Source organism: Pristis pectinata, chromosome 29 (assembly GCF_009764475.1).
Source record: "Pristis pectinata isolate sPriPec2 chromosome 29, sPriPec2.1.pri, whole genome shotgun sequence".
Lineage (NCBI taxonomy): Eukaryota > Metazoa > Chordata > Chondrichthyes > Rhinopristiformes > Pristidae > Pristis > Pristis pectinata.
In genome coordinates this window covers 4,025,327-4,052,698 of record NC_067433.1, presented here as the reverse complement: position 1 = coordinate 4,052,698, position 27,372 = coordinate 4,025,327, and the positions used below count along the sequence as shown (strand labels likewise).

General features: G+C 41.4%; 1 protein-coding gene across 1 annotated transcript in view; it reads left to right on the top strand.

Annotated features, from left to right (window-relative positions):
* The window catches only part of LOC127584151 (serine/threonine-protein kinase 10-like), a 56,740-nt gene that overhangs the window by 15,492 nt on the left and 13,876 nt on the right, over positions 1 to 27,372 (top strand). The window contains exons 2-14 of the mRNA XM_052040731.1: positions 6,381 to 6,545; positions 9,213 to 9,261; positions 10,547 to 10,696; positions 14,319 to 14,391; positions 15,841 to 16,035; positions 16,624 to 16,705; positions 18,055 to 18,165; positions 19,440 to 21,377; positions 22,389 to 22,595; positions 22,706 to 22,732; positions 23,442 to 23,572; positions 24,496 to 24,619; positions 25,642 to 25,818. Coding sequence (XP_051896691.1) covers positions 6,381 to 6,545; positions 9,213 to 9,261; positions 10,547 to 10,696; positions 14,319 to 14,391; positions 15,841 to 16,035; positions 16,624 to 16,705; positions 18,055 to 18,165; positions 19,440 to 21,377; positions 22,389 to 22,595; positions 22,706 to 22,732; positions 23,442 to 23,572; positions 24,496 to 24,619; positions 25,642 to 25,818 — 3,429 coding nt within the window. The remainder of the gene's footprint in view (positions 1 to 6,380; positions 6,546 to 9,212; positions 9,262 to 10,546; positions 10,697 to 14,318; positions 14,392 to 15,840; positions 16,036 to 16,623; positions 16,706 to 18,054; positions 18,166 to 19,439; positions 21,378 to 22,388; positions 22,596 to 22,705; positions 22,733 to 23,441; positions 23,573 to 24,495; positions 24,620 to 25,641; positions 25,819 to 27,372) is intronic.

Sequence of the window (27,372 nt, the reverse complement as noted above, 5' to 3'; positions counted from 1 at the left end):
AAACTTTTAAGAAAGGAATCTTAACTTTCTGTCACAGAGTGTTCCCAAAGCCCGTGGGAACTAAATGATCTTCTTGAGGCTGATGTTGCCCTTTGCCTCATTACTGACCTGTGAACAAGATCAGTCCCAAGAATGTTTCTGGCCAATATTTGTCTCTCCTCCCCACTGGGCACTGAGGAAGCTCCACTTAACCCTCTGCTAAAGTATTTCAACAGATCCAGGATAACTGAGAAACTTCTGCAGTGTCAAAGGGATAAGATGGTTGACCTTCTCCCTGCCTGACATGAAGCATGTTGTCCAAAGCTGTCAACCATACCCAACATCACAAGAAAGTAACAATACTCCTCAATATTCCATTACAGTAAAACTCCAATAATCCAGCATCCGACTGTTGACAGTTCGGCATCTTGCTCACTCGTTAGTTCGGAATATGAGCTGGTGGCAGGGGCCAGAGTCCAGACTATGGGCTGGATGTTCAGGTCCAGAACACCGGGGGTCAGGAACGTGGGTGGGTTTGTGGCTGGAGCTGGGTTCTGGAGTGTTATTTCCCAATCCCTTTAAACTCATCGGGATCACTGGAAAATTTATTATACTACTGTGTAACATGTGAAAAAAATGAAATAAAAGTGCATTTGGGTATTAATAGAACTAACATCCAAAAGTCTGGAAAATCTGTTAGTTCGGTACCACCATAATCCCAAAGGTGCAGGATTATCGGAGTTTTACTGTACTTTGAAAGTTCTGCATAAGGGCAACCTTCAAACAGTTATATTGAACTCACCCAGATATGACCTAGGTCTAGGTGAGTTCCCAGTGCAGTAATTTGATTAATGGAATGGTGAGCTATTGGGCAACTTAACTTTCAAAAATCAAAAGTTATAGAGTTATTATTGGAATTATTATTTCATCTTTACAACAGAAATTGAACAAATATTTTTATAGAGATCTGAGTCAGTGAGTCTAAAGGAAGTCCGCCCCTGTTTTAGAGGTGACAACTTTGTAATTAACATTCACCATTGAAGGAAATATGTTGTGAAATACACTGGTGACGGTGGAGTAAAATCCCAAGGTTGTAATTTCTGTTTATTCAGAACAATCATTAGATTAACCAGGAGTCAGGGGGCAGAAGTGAGTGTAGTCGCTATTACTAAGGAGAAGGTGCCTGGGAAGCTGAAAGGTCTGAAAGTGGATAAGTCACCTGGATCGGATGGACTACACCTCAGGGTTCTGAAAGAGGGAGTTGAGGAGATTGTGGAGGCATTAGAAGTGATCTTTCAAGAATCACTGGAGTCAGGAATGGCTCCAGAGGACTGGAAAATCGCAAATGTCACTCTGCTCTTTAAGAAGGGAGGGAGGCAAAAGCCGGTTAGCCTGACTTCAGTGGTTGGTAAGATTTTAAAGTCTATTATTAAGGATGAGATTATAGGGTACTTGGAAGCACATGTAAAATATACCGGTCAGCATTGTTTCCTTAAAGGGAGATCTTGCCTGACAAATCTGCTGGAGTTCTTTGAGGAAGTAACAGGCAGGATAGAAAAAGGAGAGTCAGTGGACGTTGTTTACTTGGATTTTCAGAAGGACTTTGACAAGGTGCCGCACATGAAGCTGCTAAACAAGATAGGAGCTCATGGTATTAAACGAAAGGTACGAGCATGGATAGAAGATTGGCTGACTGGCAGAAGGCAAAGAGTGGGAATAAAGGGGGCCTTTTCTGGTTGGCTGCTGGTGACTAGTGGTGTTCCTCAGGGGTCAGTGTTGGGTCTGCTACTTTTCACATTATATGTTAATAATCTGGATGATGGAATTGATGGCTTTGTGTCTAAGTCTGTGGATGATATAAAGCTCGGTGGAGGGGCAGGTAGTGTTGAGGAAGCAGGGAGTCTTGGACAGGAAGGACTTGGACAGGTTGGAAGAATGGGCAAAGAAGTGGCAGATGGAATACAGTGTAGGGAAGTGTATGGTCATGCTCTTTGGTAGAAGGAATAAAGGCATAGACTATTTTCTAAATGGGTAGAGAATTCAGAAATCGGAAGTGCAAGGGGACTTGAGAGTCCTAGTGCAGGATTCCCTAAAGATTAACTTGCAGGTTGAGTCAGTAGTAAGGAAAGCAAATGCAATGTTAGCATTCATTTTGAGAGGACTAGAATATAAGAGCAAGCATGTAATGCTGATGCTTTATAAGGTGTGGTCAGATCACATTTGGAATACTGTGAGCAGTTTTGGGCTCCATATCTAAGGATGGATGTGCTGGAGTTGGAGAGGGTCCAGAGGAGGTTTACGAGAATTATCCTAGGGATGAAAGGGTTAATGTATGAGGGCTCTGAGCATTTGATGGCTGTGGGCCTGTACTTGCTGGGGTTTAGAAGAATGAGGAGGGATCTCATTGAAACCTACCGAATATTGAAAGGCCTGGATGGAATAGATATGGAGAGGATGTTTCCAGTAGTGGGAGAGCCTAGGACCAGAGGGCACTGCCTCAGAATAAAAGGACGTCCCTTTAGAACAGAGAGGAGGACTTTCTTTAGCCAGAGGGTGGTGAATCTGTGGAACTCATTGCCACAGACGGCAGTGAAGGCCAAGTCATTGGGTGTATTTAAAGCGGAGGTTGATAGGTTCTTGATCAGTAAGGGTATCAAAGGTTACAGGGAGAAAGCAGGAGACTGGGGTTGAGAAGGAAAAATAAATCAGCCATGATTGAATGGCAGAGCAGACTCCATAGGCCGAATGGCCTAATTCTGCTCCTATGTCTTATGGTCTTATGGAGTAGACTGCATGGATTGGCTATGGCAGTTTGTCAGAGGGCACATAGGAAAAACAATTGCATTTCTACAGCAACTTTCACATCCTCCCATAGGGCTTTGGAGGATATACTCATATTGTATAGAAAGTAGAACAGTACAGCACAGGAACAGGCCCTTCAGCCCACAACAACTGCACCAAGCACGATGCCAAATTAAATTAAGTCTCTTCTGCCCACACATGATCCATGTTCCTCCATTCCCTGCTTATTCATGTGTCTATCTAAAAGCCTCTTAAACACCACTATCGTATCTGCTTCCACCACTACCCCTGGCAGATCCTTCCAGGCACCTACGACTTTCTGTGTAAAAACTTGGCCCACACATCTCCTTTAAACCTCCCCCCCCCCACCACCTCACCTTAAATGCATGTCCTCTAGTGCATCTCCCTGCCTCTGTTCCTTGACACCAGATTCCTGAAACAAACACCATACTCCAAGCTCAGTACTTACCTCATGGACAGAGGAAAATATTCAACGGTGGCCACATTGACACCTGCAAAGTGCTGTTGCTCCAAAGCCTGAACAACCCTTTCTTATGAAATAAAAGGAGACCATTCAGCCCATCAAGTCTGTTCCAGCCACATCCCATCCACAGCACCAGTGGGAGATGCTCAACCTGCTCCTGTGGGAAGTATGGCTCCAAGGGGTTTTAAGGGCAAAGAAAGAGCAGAATGGGAACAAATAGAAATGGTGAAGCTCAGATAATAATGGGAAAGATGGGTGGAAAGTGGATGAAGACAGTAAGGAAAATTAAGGAGAAGATATTTCGATGTACATGATATATCATGTACATTGAAACACACAGTGAAATGCATCTTTTTGCGTAGTGTTCTGGGGGCAGCCTGCAAGCGTCGTCACACTTCCGGTGCCAACATAGCATGCCCACAACTTCCTAACCCGTACGTCTTTTGGAATGTGGGAGGAAACCCATGCAGACACAGGGAGAACGTGCAAACTCCTTACAGACAGCGGCCAGAATTGAACCTGGCTAACCGCTACACTACTGTGCCTGCTAAACTAATATTTGGAATGAATGGCTTGTCTTACAAGGAAAAGTTGGATAGGCTGGGCTTGCATCTGTTTGAGTTTAAATTGGTAAATTGGTTTATTATTGTCACATGTACCGAGGTACAGTGAAAAACTTGTCTTGCATACCGTCAATACAGATCAATTCATTACAACAGTGCATCGAGGTAGTAGAAGGTAAAACAATAACAAAATGCAGAACAAAGTGTAACAGTACAGAAGAGCAAGAGTGAAACTGATTGAAAGATATGAGATCCTGAGGGGCCTTGACAGGTTATTGTGGAGTGGATGTTTCTTCATGTGGGAGAATCTGGAACTAAGAGTCACTGTTTAAAAATAAGGGTTGTCAGTTTGATGGAGATCAGGTGAGATGTTTTTTCTCTCTCAGAGTTGTGAATCTTTGAAGCACTTTTTCTTGAAGGGTGGTGGAAGCAGAACCTTTGAAGCAGAGGTAGATGGATACTTGGTAGGCAATGGTATAAAAGGTTACGATGGTTAAACAGAAATGTGTTCTTGAAGTTATAACCAGATCAGCCGTGATCTTATTAAATGGCAGAGCAGACTTGAGAAGCTGAGTAGCCTGCTGCTGTACCTAATTTCTTTGTTCATATAGAGTCATATAGCAGAAACAGGCCCTTCAGCCCAACTGGTCCATGCTGACTGAGATTCCCATCTAAGCTAGTCCCATTTGCCTGCATTTGGCTACCTTTCCTATCCATGCACTTGTCCAAGTACCTTTTAAATGTTGTTATTGTACCTGCCTGAACCACATCTTCTGGTAGCTCATTCCATATACTGACCACCTACTGGGTGAAAAAGTTGCCCCTCAGGTTCCTATTAAGTCTCTCACCTTACACCTATGCCCTCTAGTTCTTGATTCCCCAACCCTACGAAAAAACTGTGTGCATTCACCTTATCTATGCCCCTCATAATTTGATAGACCTCTAAAAGATTACCCCTCATTCTCCTACGCTCCAATGAATAAAGTCCCAACCTGCTTAACCTCTCTCCTGCTGCTATACCTAATTAGTTTGTTCATATAGAGTCATACAGCACAGAAACAGGCCCTTCAGCCCAACTGGTCCATGCTAACTAAGATTCCCATCTAAGCTGGTCCCATTTGCCTGCATTTGGCTACCTTTCCTATCCATGTACTTGTCCAAGTACCAGGGCAGGCACAGTAGTGTAGTAGTTAGCGTAACACTATTACTGCCTAGTGACCTGGGTTCAATTCCCGCCGCTGTCTGTAAGGAGTTTGTGCGTTTTCCCTGTGACTGCATGGGTTTCCTCTGGGTGCTCTGGTTTCTTCCCACATTCCAAGGGCGTATGGGTTAGGAAGTTGTGGGCATGCTATGGTGGTGTCAGAAGTGTGGTGACATTTGCGGCTACCCTCAGAACACTCTACGCAAAAGATGAATTTCACTGTGTGTTTCGATGTGCATGTGACTAATAAAGAAATCTTATCTTAATGTACCTGCCTCAACCACTTCTTCTGGCAGCTCATTCCATGTACTGACCCCTCAGGTTCCTATTAAATCTCTCACCTTACACCTATGCCCTCTACTTCTTGATTCCCCGACCCTGGGAAAAAGACTGGCAAGATCCTTGCAAATCTCCTCTGCACTCTTTCCAGCTTAATGGCATCTTGTCTATAGCAGGGTGACCAAAACTGAACACAATATTCAGTTTTAATGACATTTATTTGTTAATGGAGTGGAGGAAGCAAACAGCAAACTAACTGATAAACTTGAGGAACAGCATTCCATCTTCTGTCTGGGCATATTATGTCCTTTCAGAATATTAAATTCTACAATATCAAGGAACTCACTCTCTCTGTATCAGAACTGTAAGTCAGCCACCTGTGATACTGGCTCATGTTTTCTATCTCCTTTAGCACAGACTGACCTGCCGGGTATATCCTTCAGCCCCATGTTTCACAGCTTTTACATTCTCTTGTTTGCGTTTTCACTCATTTTACATTTTAGTTCATTTTTTCGCTCTCTAACTGGCCTTGTCTTTGTCCTCACCATCATTCCCCCACCCTCTCTGCCACTTAAAACTAACTTGTTTTCTATCTTTCCCAGTTCTAATGAAGGGTCTTCAACCCCAAACATTAGCTCTTGTTTCTCTTTCCACAGATGCTGCCTGACCTGCTGAATGTTTTCCATATTTTCTCCTGTTATTTCAGAAACTGATAAGCTAACCAAGAAACCAATCCACTATGTTTAACAAGGTGATCCATAAGGTAGATAGACAGAATCTGTTTCCTCTGGTGAGGTATCCAGTACTTGAGACAAACCATTTATGAATCTATCTTTCACTGCAATGAATGTTTGGCACTCTCCACCCACAGGAATAAACTGCACCAAAGTACCCATACTCCATTCACCCAGCCTTTTTGATTCATAAATTTTTACTTGACAAAACATTTTCCAGGAATATGGCCCTTTTGTAAATTGAAGTACAGCTGCACAGTGTTGTATTCTAATGAGAAATATTTGTGCTATGTACCTGAAGGTGTGACGTTTCTTATATTTTATGTTCTGCTTTAAAGGCACTGAACAAGGAGACTGGGGCAATTGCAGCTGCCAAGGTGATAAGCTCACTGAATGAAGAGGAGTTGGAAGATTACATGGTGGAAATTAACATACTGGGTTCCTGTGATCACCCCAACATTGTAAAGCTACTTGACGCTTTCTACTATGACAACAACCTTTGGGTGAGTTATAAAAGGAAGAGGAAATTAGAAACAGAAGCAACTGGTCCCTTAACTTCCGAAAGTAGAGAAGCACCAGCTGTTATAACATCAGAAAATTCCAGCTCAGACACTGAGATTTGCCAATTCATGGTTTTGTTTTACTTTCAAGATTTAATTCAACTATAACAAACCGTTATGGGTACAGGTGTAGTGGTGGAAAAACACAACAGATTTATTAACTAAGTTGCATCCAATACAAGATTCCCCTTCTTCTGCTCTCTCTCTCTCTCTTTTCCAGCATATAACCATAGTCTAATTTACTGTGCTGACTTCCACACTTTTAAAGATAATTTTATTTCAACACATCCTTCACAGTAAACCCCATTTTTGACCTAACTGATCATCATACTTTGCTTTGTGACCTACACAATTTGAATGCCATTCATAAATGTTGTAATTGGTTAACAATCTTTATCTTAATGTTAACAATCTTTACACCATTGTTCCATTACAGCAATGATATTAAAATAAGCCACATCAGGAACACATTAAAATTGGCTTTAAAACATTTTACTATTCATTTAAGCAAACTCTTACAGTACAACTGTCCAGGGTGCCTGTTAGACTCTGTCATTTAATTTTCTAGGTTAATTATAACCAGTAATTATTTTCTCACACTTCAGAAGGTAACCATGCAGCCTATTTATCCGTGCCCATATTTTGAAAGAGTTGTCCATTTGGTTCAGTCTTCTGCTCTTTCCCCATAGCCCTACAAATGATTTCTTATACATCAATTTTCTTTTGAAAGTTATATTGAAATTGAATATTGTATAATAAGGCAGGGTTTCCAGGTGCCTTTGTCCTTTGTCACGAACCAGCAACAAAAGAAACACACTGAGCATGATTAAGTGTTAAAAACTATTTTATTAATCGCTATTTATGATAATACGTAAAATAAAAGTAAAAATGTTAGTATGTTAGAATTCAAAAATGTTAAACCTTGAACATTAACCCCAAAAACTAAACTCTTCGTGTGTGTGTGTGGCAAAGTCCCAAACTCCAAGTTCAGGAATGGTTCTTAAAGTTCAGTTCCGCAAGCCATAAGGTGAAACATGAGCAAGGGCTTCTTCAACAACCACCGTTGTCTGAAGATAAGACGTAGACGTAGAGAAACATAGAGAGAGTAAATACGAAATCCAAATGTTCCACGATGGAACCCCAGCGACACTTCAGTGTTTACTCGGTAGTGACTTCCTCACCCCAAAAAGCATCCGAATCGTGGTCGTCCACACACACAAATACCTGTTTCCTTCTACAGGTCAGCAACAAAGTGAACTCCACTGGATTACTTCCAACTTCCATACATGGATTTCAGTGGCAGACACAGTGATTGTTTCTCATCCATCGATAGAGAAAACTAGCAGGCTGGTGTCTCTCTCCCTTCTCTCTCTCTCTCTCTCCTTCTAACTTCTTCAACAACGTCATTACGTCCTTTATCTTCTATTGACGTAAGCACGCCCCACACACACATACACACACACTCTCTATCTTAAAGGGACTTTCACTGAGTCCGTAACTATATTGTATAATAAGGCAGGGTTTCCAGGTGCCTTTGTCCTTTAAAAATTCTAGTAGTATAAGACAGGTTATAGAAATGTGGAAAATGAAAATAACAGTGCCAGCTAGCCAGATTCAATCCTGACCCTGGATGCTGTCTGTGTGGAGTTTGCATGTTCTCCTTGTGACAACATGTGTTTCATTTGGATACTCCGGTTTCTTCCCAAGTCATGGTAGGTTGATTGGCCATTGTAAATTGCCCCAAAAATGCAGGTAAGTGGTAGAATCTGGGGTGAGTTAATGGGAACATGGGGACAATAAAAAGGAGGGTACAATCAGCGTAAATGGTGCGGACTCAGTGCTGTGCTGTATGACTCAATGACTCTAGAATCTAGAACACATACACAGACCATTTGACAGAAATGGTCAATGCCCCTGTTTGTACTCCACACACGCAGCCTCTCACTGTAATTATCACCTCTCCAGTTTCCCCTTTCATTGATTCATTGGGCCGGCTCTTACTGTTTTATGTAACAGTCACAGTTGGGCCATTGAAACAGCATTGTCTTGGACTTCTGTTCAAGCATTGTCAAATGTGGAAATCCTGAGAATATTAGATTCAGCAGCCCAAATCTGTCATTCATTCTTCTGTCGGACTCCCCACGGAGCCCAGTTTTGCAAGGACAGTGCAGCATTTTGTTGCAGAATCGCCTCTTGGTTCCTGTGCCAGGTCAGAGGCATTTAAAATTAATTACAGCTTTTACAGGTGACAAAGCCCAACTCCAGCTGTCCAAGGGTTGTGTCCAGTATGTCAGTGGGAAGGATTTCCTCTCTGTGCTACCAGAGACCCAGCAGCGGTTGAGAGCATACTGCTAGACTAGCAGGATCTAGCAAGATAGGCTGTATAGACCGTCCATATCCTCCTGAGCAGGTGTGACCGTAGACAATGATTCCACTTGAGGCCAAAACTATCAAGATCTAGTCCCGTGTCTTATCCCCATGCATGCAACATCTGGTTCAGCCACTCCAGAGGGTGGTGAGCTCCACATTCTCACCAATCACTGCATTCTACTATAAATGTGAACAACATGGGAAACCCCAAGCTCTTGACCCCACTCTTTTATGTTACAGATTCTAACTGAGTTTTGTGCTGGTGGTGCTGTAGATGCGATAATGTTGGGTGAGTAAAATTAGAAATTAAATCTAATTAGCTCTCCTCCTGAACCTCTAACTAATCCCTTTCAATCCTAAATATGGTGAATTATTGGAAAGAGTTTCATAGGCTGTGTATATTTAATAAAGAACCATCAAAGACACATTCGGTAATAAGTGTGGCAGTTCAATGGTATTATCGTGTCACCAATTAGGGATGCTCACAGGATAAACTGGGTGTGAGTAGAACTCATCTGTATTCAATACTAGCAATGAGATGAGCTTGTGCAGTTTGCCATTCTTGATTGGGAATCACTCATTAGAATGCCTTCAAGCTATTCAATCACTGAAGGAGTTGCAGCAGAATTTGTTCCTATTTTCAGTAAACACCCACACAGAATAAGCAAGAAGTTGGTCTTTACAAGTGCCCTTAGAGCCCCTAATTGGTGTCTATGACACAAGCACTCATGTGGTTCAAATCGTACCAGGTACCATATAAGTGAGGGTGTTAGTGTGCATAGGGTGAGCCTCTGCTGGAAGTATACAGAGCAGGCAGAGCACCATGTTCATAAGGATGGAATGCTCAATATTTATTAGTGCTGCATTCCCTTACGGATATCTCGCTGGCACATTCCAGAGTGCAGGAGTACGTGCTGAAGGATGCACTGAAGCTTAGTGCAGCCATTACAAAGGCTCTGTGGGGAAGGACCATAGTCTAGGATCCTTCAGCTACTGGACATTAAGGGGCTGAATCCAGTGAGGAAGCCCCTTAAACAATGGAAAGGTGTATCACTACAGAGGTCACATGAGTGGCAATGGTGCTATGTACACAAAATGTGCTAAACAAATGCTGCTAAGAATGTAAATAGCTTTGCACTGTGTTCTTCTTTTCTATATATTTTTTGTTATTAATAAAAAAGTGGATATTAGTGCTGCCATTTACAGCACAACATTCCAGCTTAATCTCACAAGCCTGAACATGCTTTCAGCATCAGTAAGGTCCCTACCTTTACTATTTAAAGCGATCGTCAACCACTTTTGTCTCCCCTGGTTAACAAAGGGGTTACATTTGTAAAGAACCCTTAGTTATGCAAAAATTCACATGAGTAAACCTTTAATTTTGGCAGGAATAGCAGTTACATGGATGGTGAGAAAAGACAATATAAGCTGGTTATAAGGATGTAATCAAAACTATACAACGTTGCCACATGGATCCAGCCTGGAGAGGAAGACTCCAACGAGAGGCAAACATTTATTTATTTTGAAACAGAAATTATCTCCACTTGTCTCACTATGGTTTGGTTCTGTCATAGAGTTGGAGAGAGGACTGACAGAGCCACAGATTCGTGTTATTTGCAGACAGATGCTTGAAGCACTCAACTATCTCCATGACAACAAGATCATACACCGGGACCTGAAAGCTGGGAATGTCCTTCTGACTCTGGAGGGAGACATTAAACTAGGTAAGAAGGAGGAGGTGAAAGGAAGAATGAGAGAGGAGATTGAGCATGATCCAGCCCACTGACCATAGACTTTTCCCGCAGCTACACTTAGCCTTTGTGTCTGCCATAGCAATCAACCTCAAGGCCGGGCATCCACGGTCATCCTATAAGATGGAGTAGCTGTCAATAGCAACTGAGCCTCAGGAGACAAATCCTGAGGCATGTCTGTCAAAAGTCAAAAGGCAAAAGGTTTTCAAAGTCAAAGTCGAGTTTATTGTCATATGCACAAGTCCATGTATGCACAGGTGCAATGAAAAACTTACTTGCAGCAGCATCACAGGCACACAGTATCATATAAGCAGCATTCACAAGAAAAGCATAAATTATACACAATTTTTACAAGAAAGAACACTATTAGAACAAAAAAAGGTCTATTTTAGTGCAAAGTGATCAAAGTGATCATGTGTTGCTAAACTGTAATGATTAGTGTCTTGCCGGTTGGTACTTATTGTAATCGCTTCTGACTTTTATCAACCAAAACATTTTTAAAAAATTCTTGGGAGTATATTAAACTACTAAAACCAATTAAATGTGTAAACTTAGAGTAAAATGCAAAATAGGCAAACACTTAAAAAGGTTGGTAACTCCATTTCAAGTGAATCGGGCCCCATTACTTACACTAGTCACCCCTGCATAAAGCCAGGTGCAAGGTGCTTCTGACCCTGGCCCCTCACCTCACTTGTCCATGTTCACCACTGAGTCTAGCGATGAAGGAGGTCAGATGCACTGGTATCTGACTTCTACCGTGGCTCTGACTTCCCATGTTGCAGGCAAACGGATCTGCGAAACTTCTCAATGGAAATGCCAGTCACACATAGCTATGATCTGACCCAAGATTAAATTGGAAATGAAAAGTAATACCAGTGGTTCATTCTATACCATTAGCCTTTTGAGTTATTGTTACATCTTTATCTTTACTTGGGTTTGATTAGTTCAAGTTAAAGCTGCACAGCAATTTAGCAGGACATAGCAAAATAATTCCAGCAGCAGAAGATAGAGCTAAACATTGGAAAGTCAGGTCAAAATCCTTCAATCAGATGGTATTATTTATGGAGACTATTGACCATGTTCTTGGGGAAAGGAGGGTATGAAAGAAATGGGGTGAAGATGTCTTTTATCAATCAAAAAGAGCAAGACTTGTTCAACGTCATCCAGTCATGTGGTTTTATCTTTGAATCACAATATTATCCAAAGATCCCAAGAAGCACCAGTCTTAAAGCTCTATGCTTAATGATATCTTCCTAAAATGGCATCATTATGACAACGTGAATTAATCAGGTCTGCCTAATTTCCCTTTAAACTTGGCAGCTCTCATTTCTTTCTTAGTTCATCCATCACACAACCTTATTACAACCTCTACCTCTCTACAGTCTCCTTGACTGATTATCTTATTTTGTATCCCTTACTGGACAGTTAAGTAAACACTGGGCTGCATTTCCAACCCGGAGTCTGTCTGCAATTCACCTTGCAGTTGTGTCTGGAGCATTTGCCATTCAGGAAATATTGGAGATCCCACTAATCCCCCACAGAGTTCAGTAGGCCATCCTGTGGTGCACACAACACTGCTGTCTGATCATTGGGGAAGGTCTCTATTTTTATACAAACAGGGAAAGCGAGTTACCAAAAATTGTTGAATTTGTTATAGAGTCTGCAAAGTGCCCATAGAGAAGATGGGGTGCTATTCCCTAAGCTTACATTGGATCTCATTGGATCAGTGCAGGAGGCTATAGGCAGATAGTACAAAGAGGAAGGGAGATTGAGAATTAAATGGCAGGCAACTGGAAACTCAATTCCCCTTATGGACTGAACGAAGGTGCCCTGCAAAGTCATCTGATCTGCATATGGATCTGTAGGGGGGACTCCAACACTACCTGACCTACCTGAAATGTGTTTCCTGAATCTTCTGTTTTTATTTCAGATTTCCAGCATTCAGTTTTGTTTTGATTTTCATTTGTAGTGAGTGACTTCTATCACTCGGGTAAACTGAATGATAAGAACTGACAAAACATTCTAAAGTTACACTAAAGGGGTTAAAATAAATGTAGGCAAGAGAGAAATGCTTACAGATGGCAAACACATTTGGCTTAAACCAATATGCCCAAGAATGTTGGACCAGATCACACTGACAGCTGGGGGGACAGGTCTGTAGAGAACCCCAGTTTGCTGCAATGCAAGTGGCAGCATATTCTGGACTTCCTGACCTCTTCATTACAGGGTGGAGACACGAAATGAACTGAAGGTTTGTGGAGGTGGTTGTGTCTGACCTCTCGATCACCCCCACCACTGATGGTACTCCATGGTGACCTGACCTAAGGGAGCAGATAAACTTCCAACATCTACTGAGGGCCATGCATTTCAATGGGATTGCTGATTTTCATTATTTTATGTTTATTTTCATTCATTTTACTGTAGTTTAATAAGTTTTTAAATAAATTTATTTCTTAAATTAATTTTTTAAATAATGTTTTTTAAATAATGTGGAACAGCTGAGCAATGAGACCTTGAAGCTCTTGGGAGTCAAAGGAGCTGCAAAAGGTTAATGTGGCCACAAGACTAGTTCAAGGGATGACCATGAGCCATGGGCCATAATCTGACCCAACATGTCCCCCTAAATACCTGTTTACCAGTGCTGAGAGCAGAGTCCATTGGTCCCTTTATGGATTTGAGATCCAGGCATAACTGGCTTTCTTCTGTTGCCAGTCCTGTCCATCAGTCATTGATGAAGCAATATTGAGATTCATTCCTTCACAGTTAAAGAAGACTGGTTTCCTGTCAAAAAGAAAGAGCACATTAAACACAGGCAGTAAATTCATTCCTGAAATCAGTAAAACTCCAAATATCTGCCATCCATTTGTTTGGAAATCCTGATGTTCCGGTATCAGGTTCACTCATTGGTCCAGAAGGTGAGCTGGGGGTCCAGAGTGCAAGCGGTGTATGTGGCTGGAGCTGGGGGTCAGGCATGCCACTAAAGCTGAGGTCTGGAACACCAGGGGTCAAAAACATGGGTAGGTTTGTGGTTGGAGCCTAGGTTCAGAGTGCTTGTTTTTCCCCACTCCCTTTAAACTCAAGGGTTCACTGGCAATTTTGATACTACTGTGTAACATGTTAAAAAAAAGTGAAATAAAAGTGTGCTTGGAATAACATCCAATAGTCCAGAAAATTTGCTAGTCCAGCTTTATGAAGTCCCAAGGGAGCTGGATTATCTGAGTTTTACTGTATCCTGTTTTTTCTCTGGCTTTCAAAGACAATATTGGAATGTCATGAAAAAGAATCAAATCAACCAGTGGGTGGGAAAATCAATGAGTAGGTCAAATATAGCTTTCTTTTCCTAGAATCTTTTTCCTCATTCCTTGTGAGCCATAGAACTGTTACACAAATTGAAGAACTATCTTCAAATTGGTTCTATTTCCTCATCAAACTAAGTGCCTGTGTGATCAAGGCAGAACCTGATAGACCCAGAATGTGGTTAACTTAAAGCAAAGTGAAGGGAAAGATTAGTAACTTTCAGTCAGTAACCTTTTGTTAACTACAGGGAACATGAGCTTTCAATTATTCAATGTTAATGTTTTCTCCTCCTTTCCAGCTGATTTTGGAGTGTCTGCGAAGAATACCCACACCATCCAACGGAGAACATCATTTATTGGGACACCTTATTGGTAACTTTTATTCCTTTTTTCCACTTCCCCTAATTTCCTACTGTTCCCATTTCTCCTGAAAACTTGGGAATATCATTGAAATGACTCCTATGGCCACCGTTCAAATGTGAAGCTAGGCACTGGCTTCTTGCCATAGGATATACCACAGCTCACCTTTGTCAGCAGGGTTCCTGGATGGTGATCAAATGCACAAAGTTCCAATTTGCCATCAACCACAGGTGCACAAGGTAAATTACAGCTGCCATCCTGTCTGTGATCATCTTTCAATGTATACACTGGGAATCTGTTTTGAGTCCTTCCCAGCCTGTGCAGATGAAAATAATGACATCCTCCTCCTCCATTAGAAGAACTAGGGGCCACAGTTTCTGAATAAAGGTTTGGAACCCAGATGAGGAAAAATTTAGGACTGAGAAGTGAAGCTTAGGAACTCTCCACTCCAGAAGACTGTGAATGTTGAGTCATTGAATATGGTGAGGCAGAGTTTGATATATTCATTCATGTTGAGGAACTAAAGGATATTAGAGCAGATAGGAAGGTAGATCTGAGGTAGATGATGAGCCATGATTTTATTAGAAGTGGAGGAGACTCAGAAGACCAAACAACTTTCTACTGCTCCTGTTTGTTTTGTTCAAGTAAGCCTCTTACTGTTTTCATCAGTATATCCCACACAGTGACAGGAGTCTAGACTGGCAGGTTGGTTGGTTCAATTCATGCCTCTTCTGCCCTGTATCACCATCAGATGAGATGTTTAACTGACGCGCTGCTACCCCTTTCAAGTGCTGTACAAGATATTGTGACACTATTTTGAAGAAGAGCGTTGGAGTTCTCCACAGCACCCTGACCAAATTTATCCCTCACCAAAATCAGTGAAACAAATTGTCTGTCCCTTTACACCTGTTTGTGGGAGCTTGCTCAGTTCAAACTGGCTGTGAAGTGCTTTCATTGCTCTGAGGTTGTAAAGGGTGCTATATAATTGTAAGTTTATATTATAGACCTCTGCTGGTGCTAATTTTCATCTGGCCAGAAGTAGTAACCAGCAATGGATCCCTGACCTCTGTTGAGTCCCACCTCACACTAAAGATCTTCAAACAAATTTATCAATAGTGAAGGAAGTTCAAATTATAATAAATGCTCCAGACTTTTCCAGGTAATGTGAAAATCTGGACAATTAAACTTCAGTATATCACTGCCTAAGCATTCATTATTCCATCATTGAGGGAGTTTGGTTTATGTATATAAATTGTAACTAAACACTGGGATAAGATTACAGGGATTCACTGTTTATTGCGTCACGAGTGTGTGATTGTGACTATCCCAGGTTTGCAGTGGAGTTGCAATAATGAAGAATTCTGAGAACTTTACACTGAATTTATCTTCATTATGAATTGGTTGGCAATGATGAACGTTGAGTAGCATATTGCATTTACAATTTGTCTTTCTGTCATTTAGGATGGCCCCTGAGGTTGTCCAGTGTGAAACTATGAAAGATACACCCTACGATCACAAGGCTGACATCTGGTCTCTAGGAATCACACTGATAGAGTTGGCTGAGATGGAACCTCCTCACCATGAACTCAACCCAATGAGGGTCCTCCTGAAGATCACAAAGGCTCCACCTCCAACTTTGGCACTCCCCTCCCAATGGTAACTGGAAAATTATATTAACTTTGCACTTTTCTGACTGTAACAATTCTGAGCAGCTGAACAGTGGGGGGTAATACAATAAAACTCCAATAATCTGCTATCTGACTATTTGAAATCCCGATGGTTTGATATCTAGCTCACCAAGTGATCTTTGCCATCATCCCTTTCAACTCAGCAGGGCCTGGTTCCCATTTTCTCTTTAAACTCACCAGGCCCATTTCCTGTGCTTTAAACTTACCGGATTCACTTATAATACTATGTAATGTCTAAAAAAAGTGAATTAAAAGTGCATTGGGGTATTTATAGAAATAACATCCAATAATCCAGAACATCTGCCAGTGGCACCTTCAGAAACCTGAGTGCGCTGAATTATTGGAGTTCTACTTTATTGTAGCTTGTCACATTCAGGGAAGAGGAAATAAAGTTAAGTGTATATTGGTAAAACCTATAGATATGAAAGAGAGAGAGAGAGAGAATGGGGGAAGTAAATTTTTCTTGTTGTAAAAGGGCAATATTGAATCAGCTTCAAGTTAATTTCACACTTTCTGAATGTATTTACAACAAACTTCTCAACTGTTGGATTTTCAGGTCATTAAATTTTAAAGACTTCTTAAGAAAGGCTTTGGAAAAAAATGCAGATGTCCGATGGTGCGTAAAGCAGCTTCTGCAGGTGATCACTATTTTTTGAGTTTTTTCATTTTTTTCTCCGTGGGGATGACATTCATAGAGGTTGAGTCACACAAGCTCACCTGCTGCCCTTCAATTCCCCACTTGTGTGTGAGTCCACTGCGGTGTGCAGCTGGGAGGTTATTCAGGAAAATGTCCACAACTGATCACAGACCTAGTTGTTGGGATCAGAACATGATCCACGCTTCCAACCACCTGGCTTCCCCACATATAGTGTATCAAAGTTGAGGCATTTTAAGGGCCACTTTTCAACATCTGATGCAGCACCTTGCCTGACACAGCATCAGTGCAGTTCTGAAGTACTTATGCATGGAATGATCTGTCTGGATGGCACACAAACAAAAGCTTTTCACTGTCTTGGAAAATGCAACAATAATAAACCAATTCCAATATTTTTTGCTCTGTTGAAGTTGTTTTGTGAAGTAGATAAGAGGGGAGTAAATAATTTATTGTGGTATTCGGCAGGACAAAAATGTTAGTTCAAATGGTCCATGCCAATATTTACATTCCCCACAAACTTCCTCCCATTCTGTCAACATGGCCATCTATTCCTTTCCTTTTCATGTAGCTTCATTTTAAAGAAATTCACAAACCAAAGGTTTCCTTTACATTGTGAAAATTTAATAATGGCTCCTATTTTCTCTTCATCACCTCCTGTTATTTACAGCCAGTGAAATGCATCTTTTTGCGTAGAGTGTTCTGGGGGCAGCCCACAAGTGTCGCCATGCTTCCAGCACCAACTTAGCACGCCCTCAACTTCCTAACCAGTATGCCTTTTTTTTGGAATGCGGGAGGAAACCGGAGCACTCGGAGGAAACCTATGCAGATGTGGGGAGAACATACAAACTCCTTACAGACAGTGGCCGGAATTGAACCTGGGTCGCTGGCCCTGAAATAGCATTACGCTAACCACTACACTACCGTGCCTTCCCAATACATAGAGAGGAGAGTACATAGAGAGCGCACACTTGGAAATAGAGACAACATGAAATGTGAAACGGGGCAGATACAGGATGTTGCAGAGAGAAAGCTCAAATGTAAATCCATGGGCATAAATATGGACATGCTCAATAACTGCATGAAGAAAACTATTAAGTGCTTCTCAGCATGGCATTGAACACAAGTAATTTCACTCAATAATTGCTTTGGATCATTTTTTGACAGAAGTTCCCCATATTGAAGTCCCCTGATTGTGTAGTTGTAGCTTTTTGCAAAAGGCACTCATTCAAAGATTGTTATTTTCTCAATAAAAGCCAAGGATTTTGTGAAGAACAGTTGGATGACTTTAGCTCCCTGGGTCGTCTGTTTAATTAAAACATGTGTTTCTTTCAGCATCCATTTGTGGCTTCTGTTTCAAGCAACAAGCCAATCCGAGAACTGATTGCTGAAGCCAAGGCAGAAGTGATGGAAGAGATAGAAGAAGGGAAGGAAGAAGAACAGGAGGTACTATTACAGAGTCATAGAGTAATACAGCATGGAAACAGGCCCTTCGGCATGACTGTCACAGCTTACAGCTGGAAAATAATTATGCAATTTATATTATAATTATGACCCACTGAGTTCCCCCAGCAGTTTGCTTTTTGCTTGAGATCCCAGCATCTGCAGTCTCTTGTGACTCCATATAATTACGTATCTTTACGCCAGCGACCCGGGTTCAATTCTGGCCGCTGTCTGTAAGGATTTTGTACGTTCTCCCCGTGTCTGCGTGGGTTTCCTCCGGGTGCTCCGGTTTCCTTCCACATTCCAAAGACGTAAGGGTTAGTAAGTTGTGGGCGTGCTATGTTGGCGCCCGAAGCATGGCGACACTTGCGGGCTGCCCCCAGAACACTCTACGTATTTCACTGATGTATTTCACTGTGTGTTTCAATGTACATGTGACTAATAAAAATATCTTATCTTCTGTGGCCGTAACCAAGCAGCATTCAGGAGACCAGTTCTCAGGTTTAAGTATGTTCCGGACTTGGATGCCAAGAGGTGGCCGAGAGTGCCTGGTGGCATCTGCTCTCGATTTATCTGCCCACTGTAGGGAAGGGTATCCTTTCAATATGAGCCTTAATGTGAGACCATGGCTGATAAACACAAGGGCAAAATCCATCACAGACTGTAGCCCCAAAACAGCCAAAAACTGTCCACTCCATTTGCTTCAATATAGTTCTCACTACACTACTACCCATAGCATGAATTCAATTGATCCTTTCGCTCTTCACAAAACAGAGACTTAGAGAGCCAAAAAAAGCTTAAAAACCAAGACTATTGAGAAATTGAATACACAGTTAAATAAGTTTCTATTAAATGGCATCAAGCAAAATGTTTGGGTTATCTTTCAAACTTTAATGTCTGTCCTGAGGATCCTTAGGATCTGAAGGCACAACCTCAGAATAAAGGGATGTCCCTTTAAAACTGAGCTGAAGAGGAATTTCTTGAGCCAGAGGGTGGTGAATCTGTGGAATTTGTTGCCACAGAGGGCTATGGAGGCCATGTCATTGGGTGTATTTTAGGCAGAGACTGAGGTTCCTGATTGGTATAGAGGTTTAGTAGTACTGGGAGAAGGTGGGAGAATGGGGTAAGAAAAATCAGCCATGATTGAAAGGCGGATCAGACCCAATGGGTCAAATGGCCTAATTCTGCTCCTGTATCTTATGGTCTATGGTCTGTGTATTTCCAGAAATTTGGTTCCTATTGCTTCAAGTGGTGTGTTGACTTTAATTTTCTGGCAGGTCTCTACAAATCGTCAGTATTCCATTAATCTGCACAATGAGGAGGAGGAACAGTCAATCAAGTTCACCAAGGTTTTATTGGAGGAAGAGCCAAAGTGCATTGGGTCTGTTGACAACAGGCAAGATGCCCCTGCAGCCTTGAACAATACAGAAGAAGATAAAGCCAATGCTACTGAATCAATAGAGTATTTGGATGATAGCAAGGTGAAAGTAGATGTGGATTCGTATGATTGCAAAGCATCTGAACATCAGCAACTGACAGTGGTAGACGAGGAGATTAATTTAGAAACACCGCCTGCTAGATCTAACCTCGTAGTCAGTGTAAATCAAGGTGAAGAAATGACAATGACAACAGAAATACAACCAAAGGAAAATAATATCAACATAAGTGAAATGGAACAAAATAATGATAAACCAAAAACTACCACTGATGAATCTGAACCTGTGGAGAACAAAGACCTGGAGACTGATCTCAAGGAGCTAGTATATTCCACGTGCGAAGACTGTAGCCATGTAGTGCCCAGTATGCCACCAAAAGATGAGGAGATTAGGATAAGCAATGAGAAGTTAGGGACAGAATCCACTGATGCATCACCATTGCGAGAAGAGGATCCAACAGAAACTGAAGTTGTGCCATTATTTGAAAAGGCAGGGATTGATGTGTTAAGGACACTGGCAGACCCATTAACTGAAAGCACAGAATCAACTGCAACGCCTGTAGAAATGGAAAATTCTATGATAACGGAAAAAAATACTGTGCTTCCAAAGGAGGGCCCAGCAGAAACAGAAACAGCTCTAACATTTGAAGAAAGCAGCATTGAGTCAACAGAGCAACAAACTGCTGTTCACCCCCTGGGACCTGGAGAACCTGGTGCAACTGCAGTGAAGGATCAGAACACTTGCGATGTGAATTGTGAAACTTTTTCTGATGTGGACGTAATGGACACTACCACACTGTGCAAAGAAAATGAGCAGGATCTTAAGGAAAATAAGGCAATTTCTCAATCTCATTCAACTGTTGATTGTCCTCTTAAAAATAATGCCTCACAGCAATCTGAAAATATAATAAAGGGAGATGAAGACTTTGGATTATCACTACCTCTGTGCGTGGAGCCTGAGATTAGTAAAGTAGATGAGTCAAAGGAAATAGCACACAACTTTGTGACTGTAAATGACAAATTAACAAATTTCGTAGACAATCAGTCAGAAAAGCTGAATGGAGAGGCTGCTTCTGAGATGCCAGACACAGGACGAGGAGATGAAAATTCTGACAAATCCATGCAGTGCGAAGAGACTGAGAACCACAAGATAAAGTTTCCTGAAGTGAATAAAACAAGGTCTTCAACAGAGAGGTCAGAAGTTCTACACACAAATAAAGAAAACAACAAGACTAAAGATCATCAGCAACTCGAATGTGAAGAATGTGTGTTACCACAAACTGCTGGAAATACAGCAAACACTACTCAAACAGTCAACAAGGACAATGCACTGCAGACAGTTACCCATCTAGATGAAGAAAAGGAAAATATGCCAGACGAAAGTGACGCTTTTGCCATAGCAACATGTCTTGTAAATGAACTGATAGACCTGATAGTAGCAGATGAAAGGGCTTGCGAGGTCAGTAACTCTAAAGAACATGAGCTGGAAATCACTTTATCCCTGCCGAAAGTAGAAGGTTCTTTCACCAGAGAGAGTTCAGTTCATGTTGCTGAAGAAAGTGACACCTCTAAAGGGCTGAAACCTCCAGATGAAGCTTTAGAGAAAGGATCTGCAAGGTGTGATGTGGGGATGGAGAAGGAAGAGCCATGTGATAACCAGAGAGGACAGGAGGAGTATGGCCAGGGAGAAAAGATTGAGAGCAATAATGTATCAAGACCATCTGTCGAAGATGCTGCTTGTGACGAGGATAATGAAACATCCACAGGACCTCAAAATAAGGTAGAGTTTACAAATGAATGAAAAATTAATGCTGAGCCACACATTTTAGGAAGGAAATAGCTAAAATTCACTGATTCTGGACTGTTCTCTCTAAAAGAAAAGGGATAGAAAATGCATTTCTATAGCACCTTTCTCAATCTAAGATTTTCTAAAGAATGATGTTCTTTGAAGAGAAGTCACTGTTGGTATCTAGGAAATGGGGCAGATATTCTAAGAACAACAAGCTCCCACTAACAGCACTGTGATAATGTCCAGATAACCTGTTCTGGTGATGTTGGTTGAGAGATAAATATTGGCCCACGATTTAGGGAAGGAATCCTTGATCTTCCTTGAAATATGTCACGTAATCTTTAGCATTTAGCTAAGCAGGCAGATGGGGTTACGGTTTAATGTCAGATTCACCTCCTATACAGTATGTCATCTCCTATAGTACAATGATTATTCAGTGCTGCACTGGAGACTCCACTTGGATTTTGTGCTGGGGTCCAGTGAATGGATCTTGAACCCACAATATTCTAGTTCTAGACAAGCATATTGCCAGTGAGTTATGGTTGATGTCTCTAGACCTTGACTTCTACCTCCTCCCTCTTGTTTATCTTCAGCCAGAATTCCTCTGAGATTTTCCTTTTCTCATTCTCAGTGTACTTCTCCATCCAGTCTCCTTCATCACCCCGCCCTCCAGAAACAGACCCGGCCTCACAGTATCAAATTCAAACACTGCAAAATCTCCCTTTCTAACTCCTTGAGACTTCAGTGAGAAACTACCTGTCACTCTCAGTCTTCCCTTTGACCTATCATCTCCCTGTTCATTTAAGCAGTGACAGTGCCCTGAATTGTGGAGCTTTGGCTTTCTCCCAAGTTTACGAATGAGAAGTATTATTATAGAGTAATCTTTGTAGAAATTCCCATTTGCCACTGTTCAACCTTCAAGGTTGTATATGGGCCAAGCAAGCTGAGGAACATGCAGGAGAAGAAAAATTCCAAAAAATAACTTTGCTTTCATTTTTTAAGGTTACAGAGCCAAACATCTGCACAAAAGCCATAAAGCTGCAAGAAGTGGAGAGAACAATATGTCATGCTTCTGAGGTCAGTCCGCCGTTGGTTAAACAATCACCACAGGGCAAGATTGAAGAAAGGAGAGTTACCGACCAATATGCCATTGAAGATCTTGAATCAGATAGGTTGCACCCTTGCAGTGGAGGTGAATTTCATAAACAGGTACCTCATTTTAACAAATGTTAATTTTTAATTACTTTTTTAATGTTGCACTGCTTTTTTTGCACTATTTGGTAATAACATGAATGACTGTTCATTTGTCTTATTTCCAGAGGCAGTTTGAAGAGTTTGAACAAGGAGTAAGTAATATTCTGATTTGATTGACTATTTCATTCTTAACATGGAACTTTCTTTCAGTGCTACACACTTTAACAAGAGAAAGCAAGCCAGAACAGAAGAACACTTTAAACGCATAGACCTGAGTTTAAATGGTTAAAACAAAGCCAAATACTGTGAACAATGGGCATCCAAACTAAAGATAAGATGTGCTGTAAATACTCACCTGGTCAGGCTGTATTTATGGTGAGAGAAACAGAGTTAAAGTTTCAGGGTGACAACTTTTCATCAGAACTCAGTTTGTTTGTGTCTTTAAGCATATCAAATGAACCAAACCATAAATTCTTCCTCTCTTTAATTGAACTATTTTCCTGCCTTTTATATTTACATTCCAGAAATAGTTTCTGACTAAAGGCAATTTCTTTAAGTGGTACCATGTTACCTTCGATATCCTGACATTTTGTGTGTGCCTTTTTGTGAATAAACAAACTTTATAGCTGATATACTGTCCTTCTAGCATAGCCTTTTTTGAGGTCTCATTACATAAAATCTTATGATAAGAGTATGCAAATACCAGTCCCTGCATTCCATGCTGAAGCAAGGTGCAAGGGAGGAGAGAAAGTGGGTTATAAGCAAAGTAAAGTTTGTAACTTCAATAATAACTAGGAAAATACTCAATACCAATATAACAGGAATGTTTCATAGGGTTTATAAAAATATTGCTGTTTCCAGGTTCGACCAGCACAAAGAATGACATTAAAGAAGACCCGAAAGTTTGTGGTGGATGGAGTGGAAGTCAGTGTCACAACATCAAAGGTTGTCAGCAAGGATGACAAGAAGGACCAAGATATGCGGTCAGCCAGGTAAGAGTTCACGACAATTCAAATTCCACCCTCTTCATCATTGATTAGATCCTTCTCCCCATCCTTACCCTCCCCACATCCTCCTTCCAATGCCTTTCGATCATAGACTCCTACAGCTCAGAAGAAGATCATTAATCTCATCACTCATGTCCTCAGATACCAGACAGTGACCAGGGTTTGGGTTTGGTTATTGTTTCCTACTATCCAGTAGTCCACCTTCACTTACAAGACTCAGGGGAGAAGTAAAACTGAACACAATCTTAAAATTAAGAGCCAAGTCATTTTGGAGCAAGCTTGAGAAGCAATTCTCCACACAAAGTGAAAAGGAAATCTGGAATTTCCTCCATCAAGCAGCTGTTGTTGCTGGGGTTCACTTGGAGCTTTCATGAGTGACAGCTTGTTACATAGGGTATGAAGGGAAATGGAGCTAAGGCAGCAAATTAGTGTTGAGGTACAGATCAGTCATGATTTAATTAAAAGATATAAAAGGTGATCATTGGCCTCCTGCTGTTCTTTTGTTTATCTTTTGTTCAGGTATCTTATTGATATGGAGATGTTAGCAGGTGAGGGAAAAGGAAAAAGGGGATGGTACTGATAGATTTAGATGAGGAAAGAGAGGAGGCTCGAAATGCTAGAATTGACTGGTTGGGCCGAGTGGCCTGTTTCTACGTCATATATCTCACATTTTTAATTCTGTTTTGATTTTGATGGATTTCACCTGTAAAGGATACGTTGAAACTCTCAATCCCAAATTTTTTCCTGCCACCTATTTGATTTCCGATGCCATTAGCTAGTCAACCTGCACAAGATCCTGTATCACACTGCCCGCACATCCTGCTTCCTCACCCCCACTATCTACCACGAAACAGAGATTCTTTGTTAATATGTGTGAAGCCTGAAATGAACTCAGTAATTTTCTACAGGCGCCAGGAGCTCCGGGAACTTCGACTGCTACAGAAGGAGGAACAGCGAGCACAAACTCAGCTCGACCTGAAACTGCAGCAACAGCGAGAACAAATGTTCCGGCAAATTGAACTGGAAATGATGGTAAGGATGGCATTGTGCCAGGGCGAAGAGATTGGGGAACAAAATAAATGAAGGAGATTAGATCTATTTCCATGGATATGCTGGCATTTGAACTCAGATGTCTGGATTGTTTGTCAAGATCGCCACCATATCCCAAACAAAAAGATAAGGATTAAGGATAAGGATAAGAATAAGAATTTTAAAATCCTATGTTCAGTATCTACTCTTCCATGCCCCTTTAGATCTCAATTACCTAAAACCTGGGGAATGCAGTAGAGTGGCATGGTAAATTCAAGTTTATTCTCATAGCCATAACTAGGGTATAAATGCCATGAAAATTAGCTTTTAGCAGCAGCAGTACAGTATATTACAAACATGACAAACATAGGTTAACATAAATGTAAATTAACATAAATTATACATAACTAGCACAGCACAGTAGTGTAGCGGTTAGTGTAACGCTTTACAGCGCCATTGACCCAGGTTCAATTCCGGACACTGTCTGTAAGGAGTTTGTATGTTCTCCCCGTGTCTGCGTGGGTTTCCTCCGGGTGCTCCGGTTTCCTCCCACATTCCAAAGATGTTCAGGTTAGAAAGTTGTGGGCATGCTATGTTGGTGCCGGAAGCGTGGCGACACTTGCGGGCTGCCCCCAGAACACTATGCAAAAAGATGCATTTCACTGTGTGTTTCGATGTACATGTTGACTAATAAAGATATCTTAAAAGATATCTTAAATAAACATAACAATACTAGTGCAAGTTGAGAGAGAGAGAAAAAGAGATATAGTCAGAATGGACAAACACTGATTATTATCCAGTCACCTCAGCAGGGAAAGGGCAGTAAAATCACAAGAGTACATCGACTTTCATCGATTAAACTCGAGGGACAGTTGGCATGGATGGGGCCTGCCCTCAGAATGTCATTATTTGCAGGAGAAAGTGGAGAAACAATGAGATAATAGTACAGTGTGTACTTTCACATTAGCACTTAGAACTGTTCAAGTAACCTCTGTAAGTTATCTGTGTCATTCATATCTGAGTAGAACAAGAAGCATTACTATGACCAGGAGATTGAGAACCTGGAGAGAAACTGCAGACAGGCCATTGATCGACTAGAAATGGAATACACCATCCGATTGCAAGACGAGGCAAAACGGCTGAAAGCAGAACAAGCAAAAGAGTTAGCAAAGCAGCACCAGACACTGAAGGATAAGAAGCAAGTAAGATGTACTCAAATACTGTCATTTTTTTTATTGAACTACGGCACCCACCATCAAGGACTAGGCTAGCTACACTGTGAGTTAGACAGAAAAGTCCTCAATACTGAAACATTAAATATTCCCAGGCATATAGAATTTGCCTAGAAAATGGATTTCAGTCTTTTTAGGTACACTAAAATAACTGCTATTGTAGGACATTCTGGCATTAAGAAATTGCAGTTGTGGTTTTCCTTCATTGAAAAGTGGTAGAAAACAATTTGCATGTTCACAGACAGCAGCTGCATGAGTGACAGTTGCCGTCTCGTTCTCATGCTGCTTACTGGCATCAGGTCAATCAACACTGTTAAAGTTCATGTGTATGTGTGTGTGTGCGCATGCGGTGTAACTTTAAAACTGGTGTTTCTTGAAGCATTGTTGTACTGATACATTGCCATTAAGTTGAGAGTTACTGCCATTGATAAAGGATATTCTGCTTATAGTTCTACCTATGTCTATTATACAAAAAGTGATGCAACAGAAACCCATGGTCACTACAAAGATTAATTCTCTGTGGTGGCTGCACAGGGACATAGTAAGGCTGGGAGGGTGGAACACGGAGAGGGACCTTGGAAATAGAAAGGAGAAGCCAATGGTTTGGGGAGGAAATTGGTGCTGTGGTAACAGATGGTTGAGTCATGGGGCCTCCCCAGTGTGAAAGGGCCTGATCATGCCCCATGCTGCTATAGGGCCCCATGACATGATTGGGCCAAATGCAGAGTTGGGTCCTGTGCCATGATTTAGCCTCTTCCCAGGAACAAGCCCTGTGCCACAATCAGGCTGGTACCACGATTGGGTCCTGTGACATGATCAGTCTCATGCTGTGATCAGATCCTATGCCACAGCAGTCATCAGGGACGATGACTACAGCATTCAGCACACAGACTTTGTGATCTTTATCAGTGCTGCAGGCTCTGAAAGCGCCATGCAATCTCTTCCATTCTCTTGCACTTTCTCCACAGCCCTAGAAATCTTTCATCCAGGGTATTTTATCCTTTTGAAAATCATAATTGAATATGCTTCTAACCACCCTTTCCTACTGTGTACAGATCCATTGAACATTGTACCATTCTTCCTCTATCCACCTTTAGCATGACCATTACTTACAATTTTCTTTCTTGCCTTCTGCAGAAGGAACTCTCATTGCTCAGTACCCTTCTAGTTCAATGTCTCCGGCACCTGACACACACTGATGTAATCCCAGATGTAACATTTAGCAGCAGCCCAGGTTTTTCTATATTCCAAAGTGTAACCAACACAACTCCAACACCATCAAATTCTCTGTCATATTTATGCTATAGTGAGATTTTCTTTTGATCACCACTCAGCAGAACCTTGTTCAGTAACTTCATTAATCTATCATGTCTGTTGGAAACTGCTTTTCATTGTGTCTGTGGTCCAGTAGAACTTTTTCCAGCCCAGTCATCATCAGTAAACCCATTTTATTTAGGCTGTCAGGATTTGATATAACAGGAAGAGACTCCTTCTGGGCTAGGATTCCATAATTTGTCCCGCAGA